General features: G+C 33.9%; 2 protein-coding genes across 4 annotated transcripts; one reads left to right on the plus strand and one right to left on the minus strand.

The window, feature by feature from the left end:
• The first annotated feature begins 2,262 nt into the window (after positions 1 to 2,262).
• On the plus strand, positions 2,263 to 6,266 carry LOC133293774 (transcription factor bHLH128-like). 3 transcript variants are annotated; one of them, XR_009749110.1, is made up of 6 exons: positions 2,263 to 2,521; positions 3,550 to 3,860; positions 3,986 to 4,117; positions 4,526 to 4,591; positions 5,309 to 5,410; positions 5,827 to 5,896. XR_009749110.1 is itself a non-coding variant. In XM_061492379.1 (6 exons), exons 1-6 carry the CDS (start codon positions 2,290 to 2,292, stop codon positions 5,878 to 5,880), a joined length of 864 nt encoding a protein of 287 aa, XP_061348363.1. In that variant the 5' UTR covers positions 2,263 to 2,289; the 3' UTR covers positions 5,881 to 6,266. The 3 variants fall into 3 exon arrangements, 2 of the variants coding, with proteins under 2 accessions (XP_061348363.1, XP_061348364.1); XM_061492379.1 differs by having other exon boundaries at positions 5,342 to 5,410; positions 5,827 to 6,266; XM_061492380.1 differs by having other exon boundaries at positions 3,553 to 3,860; positions 5,342 to 5,410; positions 5,827 to 6,262.
• Positions 6,267 to 8,130: 1,864 nt separating this feature from the next.
• Positions 8,131 to 14,414, minus strand: LOC133293775 (transcription factor bHLH128-like). Its single transcript, XM_061492381.1, has 7 exons — positions 14,275 to 14,414; positions 12,878 to 13,225; positions 12,405 to 12,715; positions 12,166 to 12,297; positions 11,894 to 11,959; positions 11,274 to 11,342; positions 8,131 to 8,479 (listed from the first exon to the last, which is right to left on the minus strand). Exons 2-7 carry the CDS (start codon positions 13,212 to 13,214, stop codon positions 8,426 to 8,428), a joined length of 969 nt encoding a protein of 322 aa, XP_061348365.1. The 5' UTR covers positions 13,215 to 13,225; positions 14,275 to 14,414; the 3' UTR covers positions 8,131 to 8,425.
• Between the last annotated feature and the right edge of the window lie 35 nt (positions 14,415 to 14,449).

The following is a 14,449-nucleotide window of genomic DNA, read 5'->3' on the forward strand; positions in this document are numbered from 1 at the left end:
ATCCAGGACACTGGATCTTTTCCATCAAAAGAAGGTAATTCCATTTTAACAGATCGCATCACATTTCGCGAATCCGAAGGATCAAACCTGAATTGATTATGTTCTGCATGACCAGAACTACTTGGAACTGCATTTGTTGAAGGTCTGAGTATGGCATGATCATTCATGCGAGATTCAACACCCATAATCGCTGCATGGATTTGTTGAAGCTGATTGTTGAGGTTCACGAACTGGGTTTGATGATCAACAGAACGCTGCTGCAGGTCCTCCAAACTTCGATCAACTCGCGTCTGGAAAGAGGATAAGTCTTCAGCTAACTCTTGAATTCTCATTGTCAAACGGCGTGAGAACAACAATATGAAAGCACCAATGTTAAGAGGTAAGAACCCTAACAAAGAAGCAAGAGAAGAATTGAAAGAATTCACAAAGTGTATATTATTCAGAATGAAGTCTTCTCTGTTTACAATTGCCCTTTAAACACTTGACAACTAACTAACTTTATGCATTCCACCAATTGGACATATGGCTACAATTCCTAACTAACTGCCACCTCATCTAACAGCTTATGACAGCTTAATGACTATTATACCCTTCCTACAATACTGACATGCAGTACCTCAGTTCATAAAAATGCAATTAAACATCCACTATAAAGTCCTTAGCCCATGTAGGAGCTCCTCTCTTTCTTTTGCTCGTAACAGTAACCTTGTATATGTTATGCCCGGTTTTGTTTCGGTTATTGGGTGCAGGATAATCCCTCAAGAGCTCGGTTCACTAGTGATTCAAGATGATTCTATCCTATGAGCACCTGTATTTGAAGTTATTGGTGATTTTGATGGTTCAACTACTTTTTTTCTCCATGGAAGGGAATATGGAGTAGACTATGTTTATCATGGCTCAGTCAAGTCCAATGATAAACATGAGAAAGAGTTTTGACTGTTCAATGGCTTTCTCTTATTCTTCACACAAAGAGGATGAGCGCACACAACAATGGTATGATTATTTACCCGGGTACACCCCTCCCTACCCGGGTAAATAATTCAAATATTTTTCCAAATTCAAGAAATATACCCGTGTAGGTAAAAAAATTTCAAAATATACCCGGGTAGGCTTCATGGTCAACGGTCAAACAGGGACAGATTGGTGTTATATTTTCTTGAAAGGCTAAATTTTTGAAATAGTTTATAAATAAGGTCAATTTAGTAATTAATTATTAAAAAAAGACTATAGTGGTCAAAAAATCAAGAATTCGGCCCTTAATATTAGCTTCTCGTTAAAACAGAGTTTATTAGAAAGGTGAGATTAATCCCCTTTGAAAGGGAAGGGGATTCCCTCTTAAATCCAAAGAATTGCAACCAAAACAAACCCTTGCACATTAAGAGGACGTTTGGAAGAGATGAATTTTTTTTATCCGAAAATCACGATTCTCAATAATATAGTGGGAAAGTAAATTTTTTGAGAATGTCGAGTCAACATTTTTCCAACATATGGAATTTCTAAAATATCACATGTTCAATGGTATTTTGAATTGGAATTCTTGTGTGTAAAGTTAAATTCCGAAAATATAAAAATTTCAGGAGAAGAAAAAAATAAGAATCTCACAATCCCAGAATTTTAAAATTTACCTAGCTATCAAACATCCCCTTGATAACCAATTTAGCTACTCTACTTATTTTTTTATTTTTTTTTAATGTGTTGATGATGACTCTTTTACCTGCAAGTGCACGGCAAAGAGGATAAAAGTAAAAGAAATAATATTTATCTTTTAAAGGATTTAAATTTAAATTTAAACAATCACTCATTTTCTCTTTCATAATTTTTATTGTTTGTATTTTTCTCTTATTTAGATGACATAACTCCGTGTCTTTTAGAAAGACAAACATTAAACTCAAAGTAAAAATGAAAAATAATTTATAAAAATAAGAATAAGCGCGTGATAAAATAGAGAAGGACCGTGATAAAATCCAGGACGAGATGGTCGTTTTAAAGTATATAAGTGATGTTATCATTTTAGAAAAGAAATAGATATAAAAAATAAAAATTATGCTAGAAAAAGTGGATGATTTTTTTAATTTAAATATTAATAAAAAATATTATTTTATGTCTATCTTTCTTAAAATGATATAATTTTTATCATTTAAAATCACAAATATTGTTTTCTATAAATATTTATTATAATAATAATAATAAATATCTGTATGTTATAGACTTTTCTAGGAATAAATGGGAAATGGTGTACGACTTAACTAAAAAGCAAAGCACAATTCCAATTGCGCTCAATCAATTTGAATGATGTATCCCTCCTCCACCTCCTCCTCTTCCTCTTCTTCTCATAGCTCCATCACCCAAACGGGCTTGACCCGATATGGATCCGCCCCGGGCTCTCTCCTAACCACTGCCGTCGATGCCCTCATCGCCGACCAGAAATCTTACGGCGGATCCCCATCTTCTTCAGACTTGCTCCGTCAGACAAGCTCGCCCGCTGGCTTCCTCGCCACCACCGCACATCACAATCACAATAGTATGTATCACTAAACCACTCTTTGCTTTCTATTTTCTTAATTAACAACTATTCATTCTCTCCTTGCTTGCTCTATTTAAAAGAAGGAGTTTGTTCATCACTATTTCCCCTATTACCATTTACTAAAATATTTAATTTTTTTAAGTAAAAATAAAACAAAAAACAAATAATCAATATTATTTTTAATCCATAATCTACATTTAATGAATTATATATATATATATATATATATATATATATATATATATATATATATATAATATGACTTTTAACTTTAACAAAACTGTTTTTCTTCTTAGTTCCGGTGGGCGCATATCCAAGACAAGAGTGGATTTGAAATATAAATACTAACGGCGTCGCTGGTTTTGGAAGGAGCTAATAAAATTAATTATGTTGAATGTTTAGGGTGGGCCCTGGGCAGTTGAGTTTGATTAATTCCTTAATTATATGTCTAAATGTCTTTGTCCGGTTTTTGCAAGTTGGCATGTATCTTGTAATAGATGCCTGCCTACTATGTACTATGTCTGTCACGAATAAATTTTTGGTGCCCACCAAAGATTCAATGCATCCCATCAATAGGAGTATTACATATCATAGGAGAAAAAAAAAAATTGGCAGAGAAAATAAAACTTTAGCTGACATGTAATACTCCTATCGTGGGATGTACTGAATCTTTGATGCAACAGTAGCACCAAAAATTTATTACACTCTCTCACTCCAAACCAACGTCTAAATGCCCAAAATACCTCTCCTCTAACTTTGTGAATTACATTATAGCATATAAGCTTTTGTAATTAATTTTTTAGTATTAATTTTTAGATCAATTTCCATCTTCTGGTAAACAGATCATCCGTTTTTTTTTTTAAATTTTGACATTGATGGTATTAAAAATGGCTAAAGCTTTTAAATCAATGCAATTTTTTATCTTTCAAGTTGAAATGATTGACTGAACTTGAATATAAAGTGTGAATTGAATTGGCAAACCATATGGTTGATTCTGCATAAGTAACTGACAGAGTCAGCACCAGCAGGGGGCTTCACAATCACAAATGGCACTGGAAGCTACAACAGCTCTCAATCCCATGCAGTATCAGGATCAAGGTTGAAGTCTCAATTAAGCTTCACAGGCCAAGATTCTCTTTCTCTTTCTCACATATCAGAGGTCACCACTTCCGACAATGCCCATCATGCACCTACACATTCTTATGCTCCTGCTACCGCCTTTGGAATCGAACCCTGGGACGATTCTACTTCCTTTGTGTTTTCTGCTACACCAACTAAGCGTCCTAAAAATAACGATGCTGACATTCTACATTCCCTTGCTACCTTGGAATCTCAGGTAACAACTTTCTTTTTGGGGGACTTATTAGTCACATAAATTCAGTTTGTATTTGGGTTTGTCAAATAGAGACTCCAAGGTCTATACAACAACTTTTTACAAGTTTATTTCATTGTCCTCTTCAGTTTAGTCTGCCACAAACTACTATGGAAATGGCAAACGTGGAGAAGCTATTGCATATTCCTGAAGATTCTGTCCCTTGTAAAATCAGTGCTAAGCGAGGCTGTGCTACTCATCCACGCAGCATTGCAGAAAGGGTTAGTCAACTTTTCTTTGAAACAACACCCTAAACTTTTTGTCAGCAAGATGGCCCGACTCATTTTCTAAGAAATGATGCGTGGAACTATGCATACAAGGATTTATCAGTTGGCTTTTGGGGATTCATGACCACAGGTTCAAGGCACAGTATAGAAGGATTTATGTTTATTTGAGATTCCTATGGTGTACAAAGTATTTTATTAAGCTACGTCAGCATAAGATAATTATGCCAAGTTTTTTTGGAATTAAGGTAATTATAAAGATAGTTATTAAAACAAATATCAGCTTTATATTTAAGCCTTATACACGTATGTGCTGTGTCGGTAGGTAATTGGTGTGGGATAAATGTGTTTGCCGATTCTTGGGTTTTGTACAAAATATACTAATCAATATCCATTCACAAACAGGAGAGAAGAACTAGAATAAGCGGGAAACTGAAGAAATTACAAGATCTTGTGCCTAATATGGATAAGGTAATGGTGATTTCTTTCTTAGTTATGCTATTTGTGCCTGGAAACATTCTTTGGCTATTATTGCGGTGCTTTTGTCTTGCCATCAGCAGTGAGTTTCAATGCATCTTCGATACTGTTTGAACTTCTGTTATATTTTATGGACAACTGGAATACGACCATCTGCTTAAGAGTTATGATTAATTTTAGATTCAAATTAAGATGATGGTGTCTTTCTATTGGTCCTTGTTGAAGCTTGAAGTGAGATTGAGCCTTGCAAGTAAATAAGAGGTGAGGTGAGGTGGAACTTGGAAAAGCTAAATCCTATTTATGTGAACCATTCATTATTGCAGCCTCTATGCTTACCTTGGCAATGAATTTGTAAGTGGTTAGATTGTAGCATTGCTTAGAACTAGCAACTTGATCTTGCTTTCTTTATTCATTTTTAATGTAAGATTTATTCGCATGAGTTGCCAAATCCAACCCAAGTCACGATCAAATTCAAGTTGCATCAGTTTGTAATTACAGAGTGGCTTGTGTAATCTATGTATGGTTATCTCTTTGGACCTTACTTAATCTTAGTTCAATTGGTATATATGGGTCATGCAATGAGAGCCTTATTTCAGGTATACAAATCTCATGTATAGAGAGTATCTTCACTTGAATTGGGTAAAAACATCATGTGTTAATATTACATTATATATCGAATCACTGTGTGAGGTACTGAAGCATATATTACAGGTGGTTTGACCTTGTTTAAAAATGTCATTGTAGCAAACAAGCTATGCAGACATGCTGGATTTGGCCGTTCAACATATTAAAGGGCTTCAGAGTCAAGTTCAGGTGTGCATTACCATAGAATTTACCATGTAACATAGTTTCATTGTCTGAGCATGGTAACATTGTACCTATAATGTATTTTTCTTTTCTGGTACCAAGAAGAGAAAACGTATAATTTGCTCCCTTAGTCAGTTAGTCTACCTTCATTTAAATGTGCAGAAATAAACTGCACTTTTGATATGTTCCTTAGTGACTTCTTGCTTAGTATTAAATGGCAACAACTATAATATCAAGTTATTTATTAAGTTTTATTTATATTCCTTGTTATGGTAGCTTTTAGTAAAGCTGGTAGGTGATTGTAAAATAATGAGTTTGTAATCTGTTAAAAGCATAAGGATAGCATTGTATCAACTGAAGCATTCATTAATTCTTAATACCTTTGTTGATCTTGATTACGTTGTCTTCTCACTCTCCTTCAGAAGTTCAACAAAGAACTTGAGCATTGCAGTTGTGGATGCAAACCAAGCACATAATTTGTTTTGTTTCGCGAAATTCTATGGCAGAACAGCACGCATGGACGTCAAAGGCTCCAATGGCAATGAATCACTTTCTTAAAATTAAAAATGCAGGAATAGAAAGTTAATAGATTTTCAGTTCTGCAATTGTATATATATGTTGGTTGTAATCTGATAGTTTAGGAAAATCTCTCTCTCAAGAATCGAGAATTGGCTTTTATAGTTGAGATTCATTTCAATTCTAGTTTTGTTGCGTTTTGGAAAAGAAACTAATTTTTATGTTCAGCTGTCATATTTTTCACAAGAATCGTAAACGCTACGTACATGTTGGCATTGTTGATTATAATATGTAATATGATACTTCTATCTATGCGAATTTCATAAATATTCGCTATATGATGTTAAACCTTTGGAAGCTACAGCCTACAGGATAATGTATTGTTCAGACCTCTTGATCATCCTAAACTCTGTAAGGGTGCATTTGATATGCTTGAATGATAATTATATTGCTGTTATTGAATGGGAAATGAGCATTTTTTATTTTTTATTTTTTGTTTTGCATTTGGATGGAAAAAGTTATTAAATAGTCATTATATTTTAACTTCCTAGTCATAATTTCGCAAACAGAAATATAGGGGTGTTTGAGATCTGTTTTGAAATTATAACTTTTTTTTGTTTTTAAAATTAAATTTAGATAATATATCTGAGTTATTTTTATTTTGTATTTTGACTTTTAACTTTTAAAACAAACAAAAAAAGAATACAGAAAATATTTATTTCATTAATTATTTTATAAAACAGTTTTAAAAACAAAACAATCAGAACATAATTAAACACACTCACAAGCTTTCCTTGCCAATGCAGGTCTACTCAATTTATTCAAGAATTTTAAGCACTCTGATTCGCTGAACGCAGAGCGTATTTCGGAGGGTGCATTTTTGCATGTCCGTTGAGATCGCAGGCATGTTACTGACATCTTGACTTTTAGTTTTAGAGTAACCTATGTTATTATCAATTTTTTTTTTTTTTTTTGGAGTTACCCAACTCTAATTATCTCTTTGAGACGAGTTGGCTCCCTCCGGTATCCCCACGAGCTTCGACTCTTTGAGCCGGCTATGAGACTAATCCGGAGTGCGGGGGAACAGTGATGGCTAAAGGTTCAGCCCCCTCCCCAAAAATGCATTCAGCGGGAATCGAACACATATCTAACCCCACTAACCCAGCGCCAAGTTACCAACATATACTTTGTTTATATACTTTGTAAATGAGTTAGAGAGGAGAATTTGATGTTTCACATGTTGAAGATAATTTTGTCACCTACATATACATAAAAGTATATGTGATTTATGTGAAATTATGTAAAGAGAAGAGAGAAAAAAGAAAATATGAATTTCATATACTTTTATATATATATAAAATAATTTTATGTTCTACAACGAGAGATATTAAACATTGTTGAGGATGAATGCCTTTACCACGTCAAAGTCCCTATAATCTTCTGAATAATGGGCAACCTAGTCACATTGAAATGGCGATCAGATTTATATTTTAGTGTCTTAATATTTTCTCAGAATAGGTATACACTGCGCGTTTGTCTGCATAGTTGATGATACTGTGATAATTCAACTTCCGCAACAAATTTCAAACATAAAAATTCCAAATGAGTTGTTTCCTTCAAAACTTATAGGACAATGTATTGATCTTAATTTTGAATCCGTTGCCCTTTTTTCAAGAAAAAGTATTTTTTTAATATAAAAGTTTTTATGATATTTAAAAACATTCAAAATAAATATTAACCCCCCCACACACACAAAAACACACAAAATAATTATTTATTAATCTCCTTATAAATTAGGAAGACTACAAAAATAAAATAAAATAAAATAAAAACCTATATCATAAAGTTCTTTTTTTTCAAAAATAAATAATAAAATTATCACACGCTTAATTGAACATCTCAAACTCTTAAAATTACATTTGATGAAGAGGAATGGTGATTCTATTCTTACATCAACTCCATGAGAATAAACATTTCCTGTTTTGGTTAAAAAAAATCATGAAAAGTTTTCCAAGCTTTTGATTACCCAGACAAAAACAGTCATTGCTTTGCTAGCATGATGAAATTAACCAACGCACGTTTTATTTCCGATATATATATATATATATATATATATATATATATATATATATATATATATATATATATGTCATTCCTAAGTCAATCAAAATCAGAACAGGATTGAAATTTGTATTCTAATTCATCCACTCCATTCTTGTTCTGATTCCATAAAAATTAATAGTCCAGTGTGACAGACGTAACCAAACAAGAAAATAAATCATAGTCAACAGAAAATCAATCTCGACTTTAAAAGGCGATTCTTGATTCGTGAAGAAAATGAAGAGATTTTTCTAGATTACCAGATTACTACAGACTGTACAATTGTCGAATTGATAATCTACAATCTTTCGATTCCTTCATTATTCATGTAAGTAGGAAGGTACAAAATCACTTTTCATTCTTTGCCATCAAAACCTTGAATTCTATGCACGCGGCCAAAATAAGTTATACGCTTTGTTTGCATCCACAAGTGCAATTCTCAAGTTCATTGTGAAGCTTCTGAAAGAGGGCGAAAATATGATGTAATCCAGATCAATAGAGTTATTAAGAATTATCTAATGCTTCAGTTTATACTTTGTAATCCTCGTGCTAAAAAATATGAAAAATTCAATATATATATTAAAAATCACATACCAGCTTTACTGAAAGATATGATAACAAAACGATACTAAAAAATTAAAAAAAAAAAAAATTGGCATTACTGATGTTGCTATTTAATACCATGCAAGAAGTCCCTAACGAACGGGCCAACAGTCGAGGTATAACATCAGCATGTTATAGTAACGTAAATAAATCATGTCTAAGGAGAACAACTATATTCTTGATACATGTTAATTGTTAAATAATTCAATGTAACTTTTCATATCCAATCCTTTCTTATTATTTTTTATTTCTAAAGATTTACAGCATCAACCCGCACCTCACTCTCACTGAGTGTGATAAGGCTCACACTAGGCTAGGCTGCTTTTGTAAATATTTACGCCAAAATTAATTTTGCAGTTCTCCTTTTCCAACGCGTATAAAATACTATAATTTCATACTTTTTATTTGAATAATTTTTTTTTCTAATAAGGAATAATATGATATAAAATAATACAAATGTATTAATCTAACCGTTTAAACTTTTAAGTTGAATATATAATTTATATGATATCAGAACTTTTAAATACCTGGGATCCATTCTGCAAAAAGGCAGAAAGATTGATGAGGATGTAAATCATAGAATCAGAGCAGCGTGGATGAAATGATGTGGTGTTTCTGGGGTTTTATATGACAGTAAAATTTCCCTTAAGCTAAAAGGAAAATTCTATAGAACAGCAATAAGGCATTAAGGCCTGCAATGTTATATGGAGCTGAATGTTTGGCCAGCACGTAGGCAACATATGCACATAAAATGGGAGTAGCAGAGATGAGGATGTTAAGATGTATATGTGGTTATACGAGGATAGATAAGATAAGAAATGAAGATATTCGACGTAGGAGTACAACCGGTGGCTGCAAGACCGGAGAACATAAATTGAGGTGGTTTGGACATGTAATGAGAAGGTCCCTGGATGCTCCCGTAAGAACAAAAGTTTGTTACCAAGAGCTCGACACAAAGAAAGGTAGAGGTAGACCGAAACTTACTTGGGAGAAGGTAGTAAAACAAAACTTAATGAAATGAGATATAGATTGGAGGATGGTATGACTTAGGACGAAATGCAGAAAAACTATTAGCATGGTGGAGGATTAGACCTGTTGTTATTCCTATGTTTTAGATGAGCACTTTTTAATCGTTTTCCTCTTCATCTCCCCCCTCTTCTTCTTTTCCTTTATCTCTTTTCCCCTTCCATGTCTTCTTCTTCATCTTCTTCTTAAACTTTTTTTATTTATTTTCCCCCCCTTTTATTTTTACTTTTATACTTATATATATATATATTTTTTTATTTTTATCCATTCGTACTTTCATTTGAATTCATCTACCACTGATCCCAATTAGTTTGAGATAAAGATGTCGATTTGATATTAAAACTTTCCCCATTCTTCTAATAAAAAAAAGTTTAATTTTCATATTTTAAAAACTAAAAAAAGGGCTCTAGGTGTAGTGAACCTGTATAAATTATCGAGATATCAAACCCTAAAAATATGTTTTTTGGGTTGATGGTCCATGCTTCAATCATATAAAGCTTTCGCGTGAGAAGGTGTATTAAGAAATAAAATAGGAAAAAGTCACATGAGATAAAGTTATCTACCGCTACCCCAAACTACCCCAAACTACGTTGTTTTGGGATTGAGATAATCAACAAAGAATATTTTAAGAATTTTGTTTGTTTTTTTGTTATATGAATTTTACCAAAACACCTATCATTAATTCCCCAAACTCTCAAATAACGTAGTTTTGGAGTTGCTGAAGATAACTTTATCTCGTGTCACAAGAAACGATAAACCCAATAATATAATATAAAGGGTACATGATTTCTTCAGTCAATGGAGATAAGTTATATCCGGTAAGCCCAAAACGACGTCGTTTTGGGACAAATATTAAGGAGTTTTTGTAATGGGTTTGCTGTTTCTACCGTCAATGTAGATAACTTATCTACATTGAGCTCAAAATGACGTCGTTTTGAGGCTGAAATCAAGGTATTTTTGTAATTATAATTTATTTCAGGATTATAGTAGTCTTTTTCATTATAATTTTTTAATTTTTCAACCCAAAACGACGTCGTTTTGGAGGGAATGTAGATAACTTATCTTCATTCATTGTAGAAACATTAAAGCCTTTTGTAATTATAATATATTGTAGGGTTATATTAGTCTTTGTCATTATAATTTTTTAATCTTATAACCTCAAAACGATTCTCAATCTTTTTGTATCTTTCATTTGGGTTCATCTACCACCGACCCCAATTAATTTGGGATAAATGTGGTGTTGGTGTTGATGTTGATAACCTCAAAACGATATCGTTTTGTACTCACTGAAGATAAACTTTATCTCCAATAACTTCAGAAATATTTTTCTCTAATATAAAATAATAAAAGTGTTTTTCATTCACCTAATAATTAAAGTTTTTGGATTGAACGGATTCTGTATACTTTTACTAATAAATTTTGTTGTTGCATACAACAGAACAATGATTAAGTGATTAAAAAAGTGAAGGATGCATACTAAAATTAACTCATATACATATTATATTTTAAAATTTATGATTGAGAATACCATATTCATATGAAGCATTTTTTATTTTTTAATTTATAAATATGCATAGACGTCAAAATTATTCTACACAGTAAATGCTAAGGTATTTTTACACACCTGGACTTGATTTTGAAGACCTTTAATATGTTGGACGGCCAAATCCAGCATGTCTGAATAGCTTGTTTGCTACAATTACATTTCGAAACAAAATTAAACCCCCTGATACACTTGACATATAAATTATGTGATAATATATATCGTGTGGTTATCTACCCTATTCAATCCAAGAGACTCATATATAGAAGGGATTCGTACTGCTAAGGTATTATGGCATGAGCCATACACCAACCAACCATTAAGATTAAGAAGTAATATCTAAAGATAATCAAATCTAAATTACACGGACCTACTCTGTAATTATAAACAGATATAAGTTGAATTTGACCCTAAAAATGAACAAAGTAAGCAAAAGCAAAAGCAAAATACTAACTGTAAACAATGCTTCAAGCTACGACAAGATTGAGCATACACTGAAAATTCGAAATTAACTGCCCATAAAGCATGGAGAGAGGCATCAGTGATGAATGGTTCTAAGCTTCATCTTACCTCAGTACCTATCTATTTGTAAGGTTAAACCTCAATTGAAGCTTCAGTAATTGAAACAAGGACAAATGATAGGGAAAGAGTGTTACTCGGCACAAATAGCAGGGCACAAATAAGGAAGAAAGTAAGCATACCTTATCCATATTAGGTACAAGGTCCTGTAACTTCTTGAGCTTCCCACTTATTCTAGTTCTTCTCTCCTGTATACATGAGAAAACGACAACCGTGGTAAATGGATTTTGACAAGAACATAATTCCTATAAAACCGGAGAATTGCAAACACGTCCGTGTAACATAAAAAAAAAAAGGGTACCAACATTATTATTGAGTTGAAAGAAAATGTATGATTTAATTTGTTAGGAATAAATGAGGGAGGGAGGGGAAATAGAAAGAAAAGGTGACAAACCCGTTCTGCAATGCTGCGGGGATGAGTAGCACAGCCTCGCTTAGCACGGATCTTACAAGGGACAGAATCTTCAGGGATATGCAAAAGCTTGTCCATCGTTGCCATTTCCAGAGATGTTTGGGGCACACTAAACTGAAGACGAGGACAATGAATAAACATTTTGATTATTATAATAATAATTTGATTTAGTGTTGTTAATATATAAGATTAAGCAAGATGTAGTTTTTATAAGTAAGTACCTGAGATTCCAAGGCACCGAGGCAATGTAGAAAGTCAGGATCGTCGTTGGTAATTTTAGAACGCTTATTTGGGGGAGCAGAAAAAACGATGGAATTGGAAGTGTCCCAGGGTTCGATTCCAAAGGCGGCGGCAGCATAAGAATGAGTGGTTGTAGTAGTATTAGTATTGTCGGAAGTGGTGGGGTGGGCGTGAGTGTGAGAGAGAGAAAGAGAATCTTGGGCTGTGAAGCTGAGTTGAGACTTCAACTCTTGGCTGCTGTTGTAGCTTCCGCTGCCTCTTGTGATCGTGAACCCTCCCGCTCCTCCTCCTCCTTTGAGGAGTCAAGAGTTAATGCACAAAACAATAGTTAGTTAGTGGAGTAATGCAAGATGAGTTGCTGTTACTATTAGTGTTATGAATGGCATTTCTAGTTCTAGTAATTAGTAATTAGTAATGAATGAAGAAGATGAAATAAGAATATATATATATATACCATTGTGATTGTGATTGTGATTGTGATTGGCGAGATGGGTGAGGAAGCCAGGGGGAGAGCTTTTCTGACGGAGGAGGGAGCAGGATCCTCCCCCAAAAGCATCATCGTAAGAAGATCTCTGCTCCTTGAACCTTGACTCCGAAGACTCTCCCCCCGGCCCAGGCCCAGAGTAGTATTGAGGGCGCGACCCTCTTCCTCCTCCTCCTACTCCTACTCCTATGATGGCATCCACGGTGCTGGTCAACAGAGACCCAGGGGCAGAGCCATAGCGGGTCAGCCCCGTTTGGGTGTGCGAAGACGAAGACGAACACGACGACGATGACGATGACGGATACATCGATTCTGTCTCTGGACACCAAAATGGAAATGGAAATATTAAAAAGGAAGGTTACCTCTAACTATCATACATACTATAGTTGGTGCTTGCTTATGCTTATGCTTGTGCTTGTGCTTGTGCTTAGATGAGGAGATGCCCTCTTCCACTCCCACTTGTAGAATAGTTTAAGACATCACTCGCCCCTCATGTCATTTCCATCACGTGCCTCCCTTTCTCCGAACTTGCCCAAATTCATCGTATCACACCCTCAGACGCCACCAACAGAATCTTTTTATCGTTTCCATTTTAATGCTTATCCAATTACCATTTCCCTCCCTTGGCTCATCAATTTTAATGCTTATGGGGTTTGGGCTTTGGACTGCGAGTTTCCCACTGCAATAAGATGAAGGATATTTTTGTCCTTTGACCAATTAAGTATCTGTTTAATACTTTGCAAACAAGTGGCCACGAAAACCACGGCACCACTTGCCTTCAACAACTTCATTACTGTCGTATACAGACTAGTCCACCACCACTACTTCAATATTATATCTCATATTTTCCTTAACATCTATGCAAGCAGCTGAATAGCCTCATTAATTCCTCTGTACTTTGTTTATATACCTTACAAGAAAAAATTATAGTATATGTGTCCTTAAAATAATTAAATATATCAACTCGTATAAATTAAATTAACGATGAATTTATCTTCTTTATTTACTTTTATAAAGGAAAATTCTTTTAGCCTTGATTATTACCGTTGCCTTACCATAAAGTGCTGACTGTTCCCCATCTAAAAATCAAGTTAAATGTCACCCAATCAGAACAGAGAACGAAAAAATAAAAATAAAAAAAACAGATTACTGACAAAAGTTTTTTCAACAAAAACTCCCAAAGACAATCATTACTATTACTGAGGTAAAATAGGCATAAGCCTAACCATAAAGGATAACCATGGAAGCATCTTCACAATGCAATGTCAGTTTATTTGCCACGATACGGTCAAATTTTAAGCAACGCATTAAGGTTGGACAAATGAAAAGAAATTTGCCTACTACTCATTAACACAAGCTCTTTACACCTTGAACTTGAAGTCAGTCACAGTTTTCATATGACACTTATTGCCAACCCGTCATGTCGTGGTCTCCAGCTTGCTGGTAGAAATTATAACTCCCGGTACTTCCGTTTTTCCAGCAGTATCTTCACTCCCTGCCAAGTTAATATCAGACCTGTTGAATAAATAATAAATTTGATTT

The sequence above is a fragment of the Gastrolobium bilobum genome, unplaced genomic scaffold, assembly GCF_033153095.1.
Source record: "Gastrolobium bilobum isolate Gb01-03AN ecotype WA unplaced genomic scaffold, APGP_CSIRO_Gbil_v1 utg16750, whole genome shotgun sequence".
Taxonomy (NCBI): Eukaryota; Viridiplantae; Streptophyta; class Magnoliopsida; order Fabales; family Fabaceae; genus Gastrolobium; species Gastrolobium bilobum.

Excerpts from the sequence above, each read along its gene's own strand:
- LOC133293774 (XM_061492379.1), top strand. The coding sequence starts at position 2,290 with ATGATGTATCCCTCCTCCACCTCCTCCTCTTCCTCTTCTTCTCATAGC. Across the intron at positions 4,118-4,525 it reads CACGCAGCATTGCAGAAAGG|GAGAGAAGAACTAGAATAAG; the intron begins GTTAGTCAACTT and ends ATTCACAAACAG. Across the intron at positions 4,592-5,341 it reads TTGTGCCTAATATGGATAAG|CAAACAAGCTATGCAGACAT; the intron begins GTAATGGTGATT and ends ATGTCATTGTAG.
- LOC133293775 (XM_061492381.1), bottom strand. The coding sequence starts at position 13,214 with ATGTATCCGTCATCGTCATCGTCGTCGTGTTCGTCTTCGTCTTCGCAC. Across the intron at positions 12,716-12,877 it reads TCACAATCACAATCACAATG|GAGGAGGAGGAGCGGGAGGG; the intron begins GTATATATATAT and ends GACTCCTCAAAG. Across the intron at positions 12,298-12,404 it reads TCGGTGCCTTGGAATCTCAG|TTTAGTGTGCCCCAAACATC; the intron begins GTACTTACTTAT and ends CCTCGTCTTCAG.